Source organism: Amblyraja radiata, chromosome 8 (genome assembly GCF_010909765.2).
Source record: "Amblyraja radiata isolate CabotCenter1 chromosome 8, sAmbRad1.1.pri, whole genome shotgun sequence".
In the NCBI taxonomy this organism is placed as follows: Eukaryota; Metazoa; Chordata; class Chondrichthyes; order Rajiformes; family Rajidae; genus Amblyraja; species Amblyraja radiata.
Genome location: NC_045963.1, coordinates 81555205 through 81570739, shown reverse-complemented (window position 1 = coordinate 81570739; position 15535 = coordinate 81555205). Strand labels below are relative to the sequence as shown.

General features: G+C 44.7%; 1 protein-coding gene across 1 annotated transcript in view; it reads right to left on the bottom strand.

Annotated features, from left to right (window-relative positions):
• Window positions 1-3264: 3264 nt before the first annotated feature.
• Window positions 3265-15535, bottom strand: part of LOC116976443 — a 43990-nt gene continuing 31719 nt past the window's right edge. Inside the window, exons 9-12 of the mRNA XM_033026335.1 lie at window positions 12747-12820; window positions 10911-11077; window positions 6375-6597; window positions 3265-4079 (exon numbers count right to left, since the gene is read on the bottom strand). Coding sequence (XP_032882226.1) covers window positions 3940-4079; window positions 6375-6597; window positions 10911-11077; window positions 12747-12820 — 604 coding nt within the window. The 3' untranslated portion in view covers window positions 3265-3939. The remainder of the gene's footprint in view (window positions 4080-6374; window positions 6598-10910; window positions 11078-12746; window positions 12821-15535) is intronic.

Below are 15535 nucleotides of genomic sequence, written 5' to 3'. Positions count from 1 at the left end.
GGTGATGTTTCGGGTCGAGACCCTTCTTCATGTGTTCTATATCTCTCTACATCACCATCTATATCTCTCGTCTCCCTCTCCCCTGACTCTGTCTGAAGAATGGTCTTGACCCGAAACGTCACCTATTCCTATACTCCAGAGATGCTGCCTCACCCGCTGAGTTACTCCAGGTTTTTATGTCTTATCTTCGGTTTATAGACAATAGGTGCAGGAGGAGGCCATTCGGCCCTTCGAGCCAGTTCAATGTGCATCATGGCTGATCATCCACAATCAATACCCCGTTCCTGCCTTCTCCCCATATCCCCTGACTCCGCTATTTTTAAGAGCCCTATCTAGCTCTCTCTTGAATGCATCCAGAGAACCTGCCTCCACCGCCCTCTGAGGCAGAGAATTCCACAGACTCACCACTCTCTGTGTGAAAAAGTGTTTCCTCGTCTCCGTTCTAAATGGCTTACTCCTTATTCTTAAACTGTGGCCCCTGGTTCTGGACCCCCTCAACATCGGGAACATGTTTCCTGCCTCTAGTGTGTCCAAGCCCTTAACAATCTTATATGTTTCAATGAGATTCCCTCTCATCTTTCTAAACTCCAGAGTGTACAAGCCCAGCTGCTCCATTCTCTCAGCATATGACAGTCCCGCCATCCCGGGAATTAACCTTGTAAACCTACGCTGCACTCCCTCAATAGCAAGATTGTCCTTCCTCAAATTAGGGGACCAAAACTGCACACAATACTCCAGGTGTGGTCTCACTAGGGCTCTGTACAACTGCAGAAGGACCTCTTTTCTCCTATATTCGATTCCTTTTGTTATAAAGGCCAACATGCCATTCGCTTTCTTCACTGAGAAGCAGTTTAAAGCAGCATTGTCAAGACAGGCAGACCGGGTGCTTGATGAAACAGAACAAGATCAACGTGTAGGGAGGATCTGCAGATGCTGGTTTATACTGAAGATAGGCACAAAATACTGGAGTAACTGCACCACCCTTTTTTCACACAAAGGGTGGTGGGTGTATGGAACAAGCTGCCAGATGCTGGGACTATCCCAACATTTAATAAACAGTTGGACAGGTACATGGTTAGGACAGGTTTGGAGGGATATGGACCAAATGCTGGCAGGTGGGACTAGTGTAGCTGGGACATGTTGGCCGGTGTGGGCAAGTTTCCGCGCTGAATCACTCTATCACTCTGTAACTCAGCGAGACAGGCAGAATCAACCATTGGCTCTCGACGAAACCAATAGCCATACTGGCAGCGACAGCGCTTGGCTGCTGATAAATATCCCTTGAGCATCAAATGATGAGCATTGCATTGTTGGTTTGCCAAGTCAATAGACCATAGGTGCAGGAATAGGCCATTCGGCCCTTTGAACCAGCAGCGGTGATGTGAAGATAAAGAAGAACGCAGATGCTGAAAATCTGATATAAAAGCAGATGCTGGTGGAGAAACTGAGCAGGTTGGGCAGCCTCAGTGGAAAGTGAAATTGCTAATGTTTCGGGTCAAAGACCCTGCCTGGGAACTGAGAAAAACTGTACTTGGCTGCTGAGAAATATCTTGTTCACCAGATGGTGGGTGCCAGGAGATAAGGCCGGCCACATAGACATCAGATTCCTATGCCTCCCTCTTTGCACTCAGTTTTTGAGGAGGGAGCCACGTGGACCCCCTCCTTAACACACTGGTCAACCTGAGGAGCACCTTCAGTAACAGACTGGTTCCACCAAGATGCAGCACAGAACGCCACAGGAGATCCTTCTTCCCTGTGGCTATCAAACTGTACAACTCCTCCCCCTTCTGTCGTGGGGTAGACTGAGACTGACTCCCCTCGCCCCCCCCCCCCCCCAATCTTTGCACATCCCCCAAGCCTTTCCACTCGTCACTTTAGACGATAGACAATAGGTACAGGAGTAGGCCATTCGGCCCCTCGAGCCAGTGCCGCCATTCAATGTGATCATGGCTGATCATCCCCAATCAGTACCCCGTTTCTGCCTTCTCCCCATATCCCCTGACTCCGCTATCTTTAAGAGCCCTATTTAGCTCTCTCTTGAAAGTATCCAGAGAACCGGCCTCCACCGCCCTCTGAGGCAGAGAATTCCACAGACGCACAAATCCCTGTGTGATCTCATGTTTCATGTACCTTGTGTTTTATGACTGTTGGCAGATCAATTTTCCTCCTGGGATAAATAAAGTTCTATCGTATCGTAAGATTACATCTATTGGCACGAGCAAGGGGCATGGACATGGCAAGGGTCATTCCAAAGCTGAAGATGACTGTTTTTAAGAAGGAACTGTAGTTGCTGGAAAATCGAAGGTAGACAAAATTGCTGGCGAAACTCAGCGGGTGCAGCAGCATCTATGGAGCGAAGGAAATAGGCCTTCGCTCCATAGATGCTGCTGCGCCTGTAGATGACTGTGAATGTTTTAGATTTGGCAGTTTTGGACGTGGTGTCGAGATGTGAAGGAATGGAGGAGGACTAAACAGTACGTTTTGTGTTCGGGTGTCCTTGGAGTGTGTTTATTATATTCTGATCAGGGCGAACATCTGACAGTGGCCATTGCACCAGAGGTCACACAAGATTTAAATAATTTAAACAAAACTGCAGATGCTGGGAATCTAAAAGTAAAACCACACGCATGTGAGTCAAGGTAGAGAAGGTGGGTGAGGTCATGGGTGGGACATGGGAATCTCTGTGAGAGGGTTAAATAATGGATCCATTTATCCCCTTATCTGTACACTGTGGACAGTTTGATTGTAATCATGATTTTGATTGGATTGCATTGAAGGGTCTCGGCCTGAAACTTCACCCCTTGCTTCTCTCCAGAGATGTTGCCCGTCCCGTTGAGTTACTCCAGCGTTGTGTCTATGAAAGGTTTTGAGTTGAGTTTAGTTTATTGTCACGTGTACCGAGGTAGTGAAAAGCTTTAGTTGTGTGCTGCCGGTGAGTGGAAAGACAATACATGATTACAATCTGCTGACTCCAGCCATAAGGATTGCAAAGAGCACCATTTAAAGCCACGTGCTGGAGGAATACGGCAGACCAAGCCGCATCTCTCTACCTCGCCACACATGACAATAATAGACTAAACTAAACCATTTTGTTGATGTGGGGTGGATTTGATGTTGTTAAACTTGTGAAGTTTGGGTGGAGTTGTATACTCAGTTTTTATTGCACTGACAAAGTCCCTGTGAGGAACAAGAAACCTGCACAAGTCTGACAGCTGTAAGTATTAAGCCAGTGAAGACGGAACTTAAAACAATATTTTGCTATTTTAATAATTTAATTCAAGTCCACCGGAGGTTAAACATGAATTAGCTTGAGATAGCAATAAATTACAAATGATTCTGCCTATGAATTTGAAGAGGTACTGCAGCAAGGTGGCATAAAATAAAATGAGAAAGCATCACTTGATGGGAACTACCAATTTTGGGACGAATGGCTTGAGAATTCTTGAGTGGAATATACTCCAGAATTACCACGAACTGCTGTTGAAAGTAAAACAGATTATTGTAAAGCTTCATAGTGGCAAACGTAGTTAGTAAACTATGTAAACTACATTGAGGAGTAGTCATATACAAATGTAGTTCAATATAAACGCTAGCTTCTGGAAAATGATGGGAATTATTTAGTCAAATAAATAACCAATTATAATCCTGGAGATTTTGTGAGGGTTCAATCATTTCAACTTTTGTTACGGGGGGGGGGGGGGGGGGGGGGGAATCACTTCAGAACTTGTAATGATGATGGGAACTACAGAATTATCTTTGAATGTACAGAATGTGTTGAGTAAACTGAGGGAAAACACTGAAATTGGTGCTTGTTTGGGCTTATAGAAAGTTGAACGCAGTTTCCAAAACTTTTAACGTGTTTGTGTTCGGCAGGATGCATTTGATGTTCAGATTCTTTCGGTGCTGACGTGCCATTTTATTACTGATAGCAAAGTAATTCTATATCCAATGCTTGAATGTGAAGAATGCTTGAAGTTCTGGATCGTTGAGAGGTTTCCCGTGGATCCCTGCGTAGGTCTTCATCAGAAGTTGAGTCTTCAATTTATGGTCAAGAGTGTTAATGTAACCGTCGATGGAGGCTGCAAAACAATGCAAATATTTCAGGAACGGCACTGAAAATGTAAACAGGGACAGATGTAGCGGAATATTCATCGTTTTCTTGCAATTTCTTCTACATTTACGAGGATGTTGCCAGGACTAGAGGGTCTGAGCTTTAGGGAGAGGTTGAGTAAGCTGGGGTAGATACAAAATACTGGAGTAACTCAGCGGGTGGGGCAGCATCTATGGAGAGAAGGAATGGGTGACGTTTCGGGTCGAGACCCTTCTTCAGACTGATGTCAGTGGAGGGGGCGGGACAAAGATAGAATGTAGTTGGAGACAGTAAGAGTAGTGGGAGAACTGGGAAGGGGGAGGAGAAGGAGAGAGAAAGCAAGGGCTATCTGAAGTTAGAGGTCAATGTTCATACTGCTGGGGTGTAAACTACCCAAGCGAAATATGAGGTGCTGCTCCTCCAATTTGTGCTGGGCCTCACTCTGACAATGGAGGAGGCCCAGGACAGAAAGGTCAGATTGGGAATGGGAGGGGGAGTTGAAGTGCTGGGCCACAGGGAGATCAGATAGGTTAAGGCGGACTGAGCGGGGGTGTACAACGAAACTGGGACTCTATTCCTTCGTTTGGGTCTCTATTCCTTGAAGTGCAGGAGGATGAGAGATGATCTTATAGGGGTGCATAAGATCATGAGAAGAATAGATCGGTAGATGCACAGAGTAGGTGAATCGATGACCAGAGGACATGGGTTCAAGGTGAAGGGGAAAAGATTTAATAGGAATCTGAGGGATCATTTTTTCACACAAAGGGTGGTGGGTGTATGGAACAAGCTGCCAGATGAGACTGGGACTATTCCAATATTTAAGAAAGTTAGATAGATACATGGATAGGACAGGTTTGAAGGGATATGGCCCAAAGCAGGCAGGTAGGACTAGTATAGCTGGGACATGTTGGCCGTTGTGGGCAAGTTGGGCCGAAGGGCCTGTTTCATGCTGTATCACTCTATGACTCTATTTTAAAGATGGGCATATGTTAAATGGTAATTATTTCTTGTCTGTCGTATGATGTTACCTATTGATCGAGCATACAATGGAAGATGCTCTTCCTTTTGAATATCACAATAATCTTTACATTCATAGTCGCACATTGTGGAAATAGGCCCTTCGGCCCAACTCTGCCTTGCTGACCAAGATGTCCCATCAAAGCTAGTCCCATTTGCCCAGGTTTGGCCCTAATTCCTCGAAACCTTTCCTGTCCATGTACCTGCCCAAAGGTTTTTTAAATGTTGTTTCTGTACATGCTTCAACTATTTTTAATTTATGCGTTCTCTTTAAGGATTCACATATTTTACTAAACGGTTACGTTAAGTTGTTGGTGAGACCACACCAGAAATACTGTGTGCAGTTCTGGTCACCCAGCTATCGGAGGGATGTGGTTACATTGGAAAGGGTGCAAACAAGCTTCACCAGGATATTACCTGGTCTTGAAGGCTTGGGTTGTAGGAATAGGTTGGATAGGCTGGGACTTACGTATTTCTATGAAGCGAAGGAGGCTGATGGGTGACTTTATTGAGGAGTATGCAATCATGAGGGGCAAGGGTAAAGTGAACGCCCTGTGGTTGGGCCACTTGCTACACGAACCCTCGGCAGTCGGGGCGGGTAGGGTCACGTGACTGGGCAATGGCGGGAAAGAGTTGTCACGGGGTATAGGGGTGCCCCTGAGTATATACCGAACCCCGGGTCAACCTTCCTTCTCGCTCCTCCTCTTCCTCTCTCTTTTCGTGAGTGTCCTGCCACCTCAGCAGGAGCTCAGCTCGAGCCTTGCAGCAACAACAATGACTAAACCTGCATGTATATCTTGCCTGAATAAAGAAACCGTTTATTCACGACGTTTGGTGTATCTACATTGGTGACCCCGACGTGATTCAAACACGCAGCCTTCTGATGTGCCTCAACAGCCCTGTCTTTTTCCCCAAGGTCAAGGATTCTAAAGCTGGAGTGCATAGGTCGAAGGTGAAAGGGGAGAGATTTAAGGAGTGTATATTTTTTTCACTACTTATCTTGAATGAGCTGCCAGAAAAAGCTAAAGAAGAAAATTAAATTATGACTTTTATACTAAATTTGGATGATTTATGGATGGGAAGGCTCCAGAGGGCTATTGGGGCAAATGCAGGCAAATGGGACTAGCACAGTATGGTCGGCATGGACAAGATGGGCTTAAGGGCCTGTTTTTACCAAATAACTACTCACATTAAAAATTAGCCAGTTGCTATGTTGCACATGACAAGGTTAGTAATTTTACATGCCAGAGATGATTCATATACGCACCGAGTCCCATCACTTTCCCATAAGCAATCATATTTGGACCCAGACGAGCGTCATCGTATTTTTCACTTTTCATTAAAAGACGGACTATTTCTCCAGTAATGAACGCGTCATTGTAGGTCTGTTCTTCGATGGGTTTCACCGGAAACTTAGCGTAAATGTCCACAGCTTGCAAGGGGTCGGTTTTCAGGAGAAGATTTGCGAACTCGATGTAAGCATCGTGTACCTGGAAAATCGCAACTCATTTCACTTCCTTTAGCCATGAATTTAGATTAAATGCTTAAACATGCCATCTTAGTCAATTTTATCTCATGCAAAAGTGAACTTAACATTATCAGGTAGTAAACTCTGGAAATTATTAGCTAAGGCAGCATCACAATGTCTCAGGATCAGACATTGAGCGGCACGGTGGCGCAGCGGTAGAGTTGCTGCCTTACAGCGCCAGAGACCCGGGTTCCATCCTGACTATGGGTGCTGTCTGTTGGAGTTTGTACGTACTACCCATGACATGCGTGGGTTTGCTCCGAGATCTTCGGTTTCCTCCCACACTCCCAAGACGTAAATGGCTTGGCAAAATTATAAAAATTGTCCCTAGTGTAGGATAGTGTTAGTGTGCGGGGATCACTGGTTAGTGCAGACTCGGTGGGCCGAAGGGCCTGTTTCCACGCTGTATATCAAAACTGAACTAATTGGCAGAAATATTCAAAGTAGCAATGTCAATAGACAATAGGTGCAGGAGTAGGCCATTCGGCCCTTCGAGCCATCACCGTCATTCAATGTGATCATGGATGATCATCCACAATCAGTACCCCGTTCCTGCCTTCTCCCCATATCTCCTGACTCCGCTATATTTAAGAGCCCTATCTAGCTCTCTCTTGAATGCATCCAGAGAACCGGCCTCCACCGCCCTCTGAGGCAGAGAATTCCACAGACTCACCACTCTCTGTGTGAAAAAGTGTTTCCTCGTCTCCGTTCTAAATGGCTTACTCCTTATTCTTAAACTGTGGCAGGCCACATCTATCGCCATAGTTAATAAATGGAGGTAATAATAATACATACTAACTAAATTAGTAATAATACATACAAATAATACATACGTTAGTAATAATACATATGAACTAGTGTGACACTTGGTGTTGTTTTCACGTGTTTTTCAATTTGTTTTCTGCAGGTTCCAGGTCGCCTGCGAGCCCCAGGACTAATTGGAAAAAAAAAACGCCTGCGGGCCGGATGATTACGGGTGGGTTACGGGCCGGATTGGGCCTGTAGGGCAGTAGGTTGCCGATCCCTGCTCTAGTGTGGCCAAACCATTAATAATCTTATATGCTTCAATAAAATCCCCTCTCATCCGTCTAAATTCTAGAGTATACAAGCCCAGCCGCTCCATTCTATCGCCATACGACAGTCCCACCATCCCAGGAATTAACCTTGTAAACCTACGCTGCACTCCATCAATAGCAAGAATGTCCTTCCTCAAATTTAGAGACACAATACTCCAGGTGTGGTCTCACTAGGGCCCTGCACAACTGTAGAAGGACCTCTTTGCTCCTATACTCAACTCCTCTTGTTATGAAGGCCAACATGCCATTTTCTTTCTTCACTGACTGCTGAACCTGCATGCTTACTTTCATTGACTGATGAACAAGGACCCCCAGATCCCGTTGTACTTCCCCTTTTCCCAACTTCACACCATTTAGATAGTAATCTGCCTTCCTGTTTTTGCTACCAAAGCGGATAACCTCACATTTATCCACATTAAACTGCATCTGCCCACTCACCCAACCTGTCCAAGTCACCATGCATTCTCATAGCATCCTCCTCACAATTCACACTGCCACCCAGCTTTGTGTCATCTGCAAATTTGCTAATGTTACGTAATTCCTTCATCCAAATCATTGATGTATATTGTAAATAGCTGCGGTCCCAGCACCGAACCTTGTGGTACCCCACTAGTCACTGCCTGCCATTCTGAAAGGGATCCGTTAATCCCTACTCTTTGTTTCCTGCTAACTAATTTTCTATCCATGTCAGCACTCTACCCCCAATACCATGTGGCCTAATTTTGCCCACTAATCTCCTATGTGCAACCTTATCAAATGCTTTTTGAAAGTCCAGGTACATTACATCCACTGGCTCTCCCTGGTCAATTTGCCTAGTTACATCCTCAAAAAATTCAAAAAGATTAGTCAAGCATGATTTCCCCTTCGTAAATCCATGCTGACTCGGACCGATCCTGTTACTGCTATCCAAATGTGCCGCTATTCCATCTTTTATGATTGACTCCAGCATCTTCCCCACCACCGATGTCAGGCTAACTGGTCTATAATTCCGTTTTCTCTCTCCTGCCTTTGTTAAAAAGTTGGATGACATTAGCCACCCTCCAATCCACAGGAACTGATCCTGAATCTATAGAATATTGGAAAATGATCATCAATGCGTCCACGATTTCTAGAGCCACTTCCTTGAGTACCCTGGGATGCAGACCATCAGGCCCTGGGGATTTATCAGCCTTCAGTCCCATCAGTCTACCCTGCACCATTTCCTGCCTAATGTGGATTTCCTTCAGTTCCTCCGTCACCCCAGATCCTCTGGCCACTACTATATCAGGAAGATTGTTTATGTCCTCCTTAGTGAAGATGGATCCAAAGTACCTGTTCAACTCATCTGCCATTTCCTTGTTCCCCATAATGAATTCACCTGTTTCAGTCTTCAAGGAATCCACATTAACTAATTTTGTTCCTCTGCACATACCTAAAGAAGCTTTTACTATCCTGCTTTATATTCTTGGCTAGCTTCCCTTCGTACCTCATCTTTTCTCCCCCTATTGCCTTTTTAGTTATCTTCTGTTGCTCTTTAAACATTACCCAATCCTCTGGCTTCCCGCTCATCTTTGCTACGTTGTACTATTTTATTTTTATACTGTCCCTGACGTCCCTTGTCAGCCACGTTCGCCCCTTACTCCTCATGGAATCTTTCTTCCTCTTTGGAATGAACTGATCCTACACCTTCTGTATTATTCCCAGAAATACCTGCCCTTGTTGTTCCGTCATCCTTGCTAGGGTATCTTTCCAGTCAACTTTGGCCAGCTCCTCCCTCATGGCTCCATAGTCCCCTTTGTTCAACTGTAATACTGCCACCTCCGATTTACCTTTCTCACTCTCAAATTGTAGATTCAACCTGACAATATTATGGTCACTACCTCCTAATGGCTCCTTAACCTCAAGTTCCCTTATCAAATCCGGGTCATTACACAATAACTAAATCCAGAATTGCCTCTCCCTGGTAGGCTCCAGTACAAGCTGCTCTAAGAATCCATCATTGAGGCACTCCACAAGCTCCCTTTCTTGGAGTCCTGTACCAACCTGATTTTCCCAGTCTACCTGCATGTTGAAATCTCCCATAACAAACGTAGCATTACCTTTACGACATGCCAATTTTAACTCCTGATTCAATTTACACCCTTACTGTTTGGGGGCCTGTAGATAAGTCCCATTAGGGTCTTTCTACCCTTACAATTCCTTAGTTCTATCCATACTGACTCCACATCTCCTGTTTCAATGTCACCCCTTGCAAGGGACTGAATTTCATTCCTCACCAACAGAGCTACCCCACACACTCTGCCCACCTGTCTGTCTTTTTGATAGGATGCATACCCTTGAATAATCAGTTCCCAGCCCTGGCCCTCTTGCAGCCATGTCTCTGTAATTCCCACAACAACATACTTGCCAATTTCTAACTGAGCCTCAAGCTCATCCACTTTATTTCTTATACTTCCCGCATTCATATACAACACTTTGACTTTGGTATTCACCTCCCCTCTCACTCCGGTCCCTATTGGCCCTGACCTTACTCTCTTATTCCTTCTCCAACTTTCCTCAATTGACTTCTGAGCTTTAAGGAGAGCAAGGAAACTGTGCTTGTGCTTGTTTTGGGAATCTGGCTTGTGCTGCTTATTGGAACTGGGTGTGTGTGACCGTAAACTTAATATTTGGGAATGTGTAGGAAGGAACTGCAGATGTTGGTTTAAACCGAAGATAGACACATAAAGCTGGAGTAACTCAGCAGCAGAAGGAATGGGTGACGTTTCATGTAGAGACCCTTCTTCAGACTGATATTGGGAATGTTGGCCAGGGAGAGGATGCTGACGCTGCCCTCCCTATGTGGCCAAAGGATTTGGAAGAATTTTCCAAGACATTTTCCAAGACATTTTCTCGGGTGACATTAATGGCAGCGTTTATGAGTCATCGATCCCCCCCCCTCCCCCCCATCTCTGTCATTCACTACGTCGAGAGAAATGGGCAGGTTGATTGAATCTAGACACACAGTTTAACTCAATGGGTCACTGTGCCCCCAAGCAGCATGGAATTAATGGGAATCGACACAAAATGCTGGAGTAACTCAGCAGGACAGGCAGCATTTCTGGAGAGACGTTTCGGGTTGAGACCCTTCATCAGACTGGTATACCTTTGGCCAAACATGATTATTGGACACCTGGAGATTGTGTTATTGATAACATTGAAAATGATGAACTTGTAATACCGCAGGTGCCATTTTAATGACTTCTTTGTAATAGTTTTGAGCTTCGACGGATTTTTCATCTATACGTGTTAAAGCTCGAGCCAGTCCGAGGCGATATGCAAAGGAAACATGGTTTATCCCAGGTGTATCGCTCTCTGGTGCTCGACTAGTCTGAGGCTGGTTACTGGCTAGAAGAATTAAAAAAAAGAAAACCTTGTTAATTGTCTGATAATAATTTTATGGAATACAAAGGTCATTTATTTTGTTTACGGTAGACAAAAATGCTGGAGAAACTCAGCGGGTGAGGCAGCATCTATCGAGGGAAGGAATAGGTGACGTTTAACGACGCCTATTCCTTCTCTCCATGGATGCTGCCTCACCCGCTGAGTTTCTCCAGCATTTTTAAGGGTCTCAACCCGAAACGTCACCCATTACTTCGCTCTATAGATGCTGCCTCACCCGCTGAGTTTCTCCAGCATTTTCGTCTACCTTCGATTTTTTCCAGCATCTGCAGTTCTTTCTTAAACATTTATTTTGTTTACGTTTTTCGATGTATCTCGGTACACATGACAACAAACCAATATCAATACTTGAAAATATAAAAGATTTGCAAGAGCGGGAAAATAAGTGGGTGTGGGATTAACTGAAGAGCTCTTTGAAAGAATCTGCAGAGTTATTATGGGCCAAACAGCCTCCTTCATTCTGTTAATGGATCTTAATGATTTCAACTTTAGAGTGTCCACAAAAGATTGGAAAGAGTTGTAGATGTAGCCTCATCCGTCACATAGACCAGACTCCCCACCAGTGACTCCGTCTACACTGCACACTGCCTCAGAAAAGCAGCCAACATAATCAAAGCTGACCCACCCCATCATTCATAGTCATAGAGTGATACAGTGTGGAAACAGGCCCTTCGGCCCAACTTGCCCACATCGGCCAACATGTCCCAGCTACACCCAGTCCCACCAGCCTGTGTTTTGCCCATATCCCTTCAAACCTGTCCTATCCATATTCCTTCTTCTCTCCGCTCCCGTCCGGCAGAAGGTACAGAAGCTTGAAAGCGCGCACCACCAGACTCAGGAACTGCTTCTTCCCCTCTGTTATCAGGCTTCTGAACGGCCCTTCCATAGGCTAGGGACCTGTCCGATTCTCCTCTACCCCATTGTGGACATTCGGAGCTTGCCACAAACTGGTGCGCTACAATGTTGAGAACTATATTCTGTATCGCGGTGCACACGACCACAAACTAATTTAAAACATTTCATGAGTTTGGGGAAAATAAAGCGTAGGATTAATTGAAGAGCTCTTTGCAAGAATCTGCAGATTTATTACGAGCCAAACAGCCTCCTTCTGCACTGCATCATTCTGTTAATGGATTGTAATGATCCTAACTCTACAGCATTCAAATCCTTTGAGAGACAAATTGAAAATCTCCTCATCTAATGAAGGCAATTTGAAAATTAAACACAAGTGCCAGTTATTGATCGCAACTGCAATCACCAGTGAACACATCAAATTTATCAGGCTGTTCGGAACTGGGCCAAATTCCATAAAGTCTGTCAGATAATATGAAAGTAAAACACACAAAGTGCTGGGATAACTTAACGGGTCAGGCAGCATCTCTGGAGAACATGGATAGGTGATGTTTCAGGTGGGTCCTTCCTGAAACGTCGCCTGTCTGTGCTCTCCAGGGATGCTGGCTGACCTGCTGAGTTACTCCAGCACTTTGTGCCTTTTTGTTTTACAAACCAGCATCTGCAGTTCTTTGTGTCTGAAGTAAAAGGCGCTCTTTACAATATTCCAACGACTAAGCGATAAATGCAAGGCATTTCCGTGACAAATTCCTTTGCTTCTTACAAGTGGCAGCAGTCTGGTCTGATGCTTTAGCAGTAGTAGATGGTGCAGGAGAAGTCTTGGCCGCTGCACGCCCCCTGTTGGTACATTAAAAACATTCATCAGTGTCTGTCATATCAAATGCCACTCCAGATTAAAACAAACCCAAGAGGGGTCTTGACCTGGAACGTCACCCATTCCTTCTCTCCACAAATGCTGCCTGTCCCGCTGAGTTGCTCCAGCTTTTTGTGCCTATCTTCGGTTTAAACTAGCACCTCAGTTCCTTCCTACACACCTCTTCAAAGTCATCTTGTAGAGACCTAGCCCACAGCTAACAATGACCTGTTTCCTTTATCATCTTTACTTTTTAGCATATCTTTCATTCATTTGTTCTATATCACCGTCTATATCTCTCGTTTCCCTCTCCCCTGTCTCAGCCTGAGGAAGGGTCCCAGGAATGAGCAGGTTGACCTATGATGAGTGTTTGTCGGCAATGGGCCTGTACTTGCTGGAGATTAGAAGAATGAGGGGGGACCTCATTGAAACTTACAGAATAGTGAAAGGCTTGGATAGAGTGGATGTGGAGAGGATGTTTCCACTAGTGGGAGAGTCTAAACTAGTGGTCATAGCCTCAGAATTAAAGGGCGTTCTTTTAGGAAGGAGATGAGATTTTCTTTAGTCAGAGGGTGAATCTGTGGGATTCTTTGCCAGACCTTATGACCCAATACGTCTCCAATTCCTTTTCTCCAGAGATGCTGCCTGACACGCAGAGTTACTCCAGCATTTTGTGTCTATCTTCGGTTTAAACCAGTATCTGCTGTCCCTTCCAACACACCTCTTCGTCATATACCTTAGTAGGGAATTCATATAATAATATAAGTAATATAGTATAGTCGGCATGAACCCATGAAAGGCATAATCCGAATGAACAGTAAGCAGGTGTGTGAGGATGTTTAGTTTAGTTTATTGTCACGTGTACTGAGGTACAGTGAAAAGCTTTTGTTGTGTGCTAACTAGTCAGCAGAAAGACAATACATGATTACAATCGAGCCATTTACAGTGTATAGGTGCATGATAGGGAAATAGCGTTTAGTGCGAGATAAAGCTAGTTGAGCGATAAAGGATGGTCAGAGCATCACCAAGGAGGTAGATAGTAATTCAGCACTGCTCTTTGGTTGTGTCAATGCTGAACTACTATCTACCTCTTTGGTGACCCTCGGACTGTCCTTGATTGGACTTTGCGTTATTCCCTTATCATGTGTTTGTACATTGGAAATGGCTCGATTGTAATCATGTTTATGTCCCCTGGGTTGGGCACCTGGGATACTTTCAAGAGAGAGCTAGATAGGGCTCTTAAAAATAGCGGAGTCAGGGGATATGGGGAGAAGGCAGGAACGGGGTACTGATTGTGGATGATCAGCCATGATCACATTGAATGGCTCGATTGACCTATTGTTTATTGTCTATTAACCCGGTGGGCCGAAGGGCCTGTTTGCGGCTGTGTCTCTAAATTAAACTGAACTAACATGATTGCTCAACAGTTAGGGCAGCATCTGTGGGAAAAGTAACAGGGTTAATGTTTCAGATCATTGACCTTTTATCACGACATCAAAGGAGATGGATTTAAAGTCTTCTCCACTTCCATCCAAGCACTAATCCTCAGGATTTTGTATGCTTTATGATTTTGGCATTACAGTAAAAAATATTCTGACTATAAAAAATCAACTTTATAAAAATCTTTAAAAACTGCAAAAAATAAAATTATCGGAGGCACCGTAAATACATAAAAAAAACAAATTCTTAAAACATCTATATAATTAAAGGTGTCATCTTGACCGAGGATTTTTCCCATTGATGAAAAATAAAAAAGTTATGAGTGTTTAAAAAACCTTGAGATCCTCTTGCCTGTCAATCACCGCGATGAAGGTAATGCCCCTTCCAAAGGGGGGGGGGGGGGCTGGACTATAAAACCCCGGATGCCTGGACGTGACTCAATCACTCTGCAAGATCGCGAGAGAGAGGCCACGACTCTCATTCTAAGCTGTGAATCAACTGAACTGTGGGTCTGCAATGTATTGCAATAAATTATTTGTTAGCCCTTAATGACAATGCCATGAGTTGTTTGGCCTGCTGCCCTGCCTGTGCTTGAAACTGCAATGCTTTATTAGTCCGACTGTGTTTGGTTCAAAAGTCCCGCTCATTTCGTGACTTCCGCTTAGTGAGTGTGAGTGTATATATGTGTGTGTGTTGTGTGTATGTGTGGCTGTGTGAGTGTATGTGTGAGTGTATGTGTGTGTGTGAGTGGATGTGTGTGTATGAGTGAGTGTATGTGTGTGAGTGTATGTGTGTGTGAGGTGGAGGGTGTGTGTATGTGTGTGTGTGTGTGTGTGTGTGTGTGTGTGTGTGTGTGTGTGTGTGTGTGTGTGTGTGTGTGTGTGTGTGTGTGTGTGTGTGTGTGTGTGTGTTAGGCAGAGGCTGCAAATCTGTGAAATTCTTTGCCACAGAAGGCGTTGGAGGCTAAATCAATGGATATATTTGAGGCCGAGATAGATTCTTGATTAGTACAGGTGTCAGGGGTTATGGGGAGAAGGCAGGAGAATGGAGTTAGGTGGGAGAGATAGATCAGCCATGATTGAAAGGCGAAGTAGACGATGGGCCGAATGGTCCAATTCTGCTCCTATCACTTATGATCTTATGAACTTGGCACACATGTCTATAAGCTAAACTAAACGCCTTGGGGACAGAAGTATTAGCCTCCACAACTACACCGACAGCTCCCGATATCTGCAACTGCAAACATATATATTGAGCAG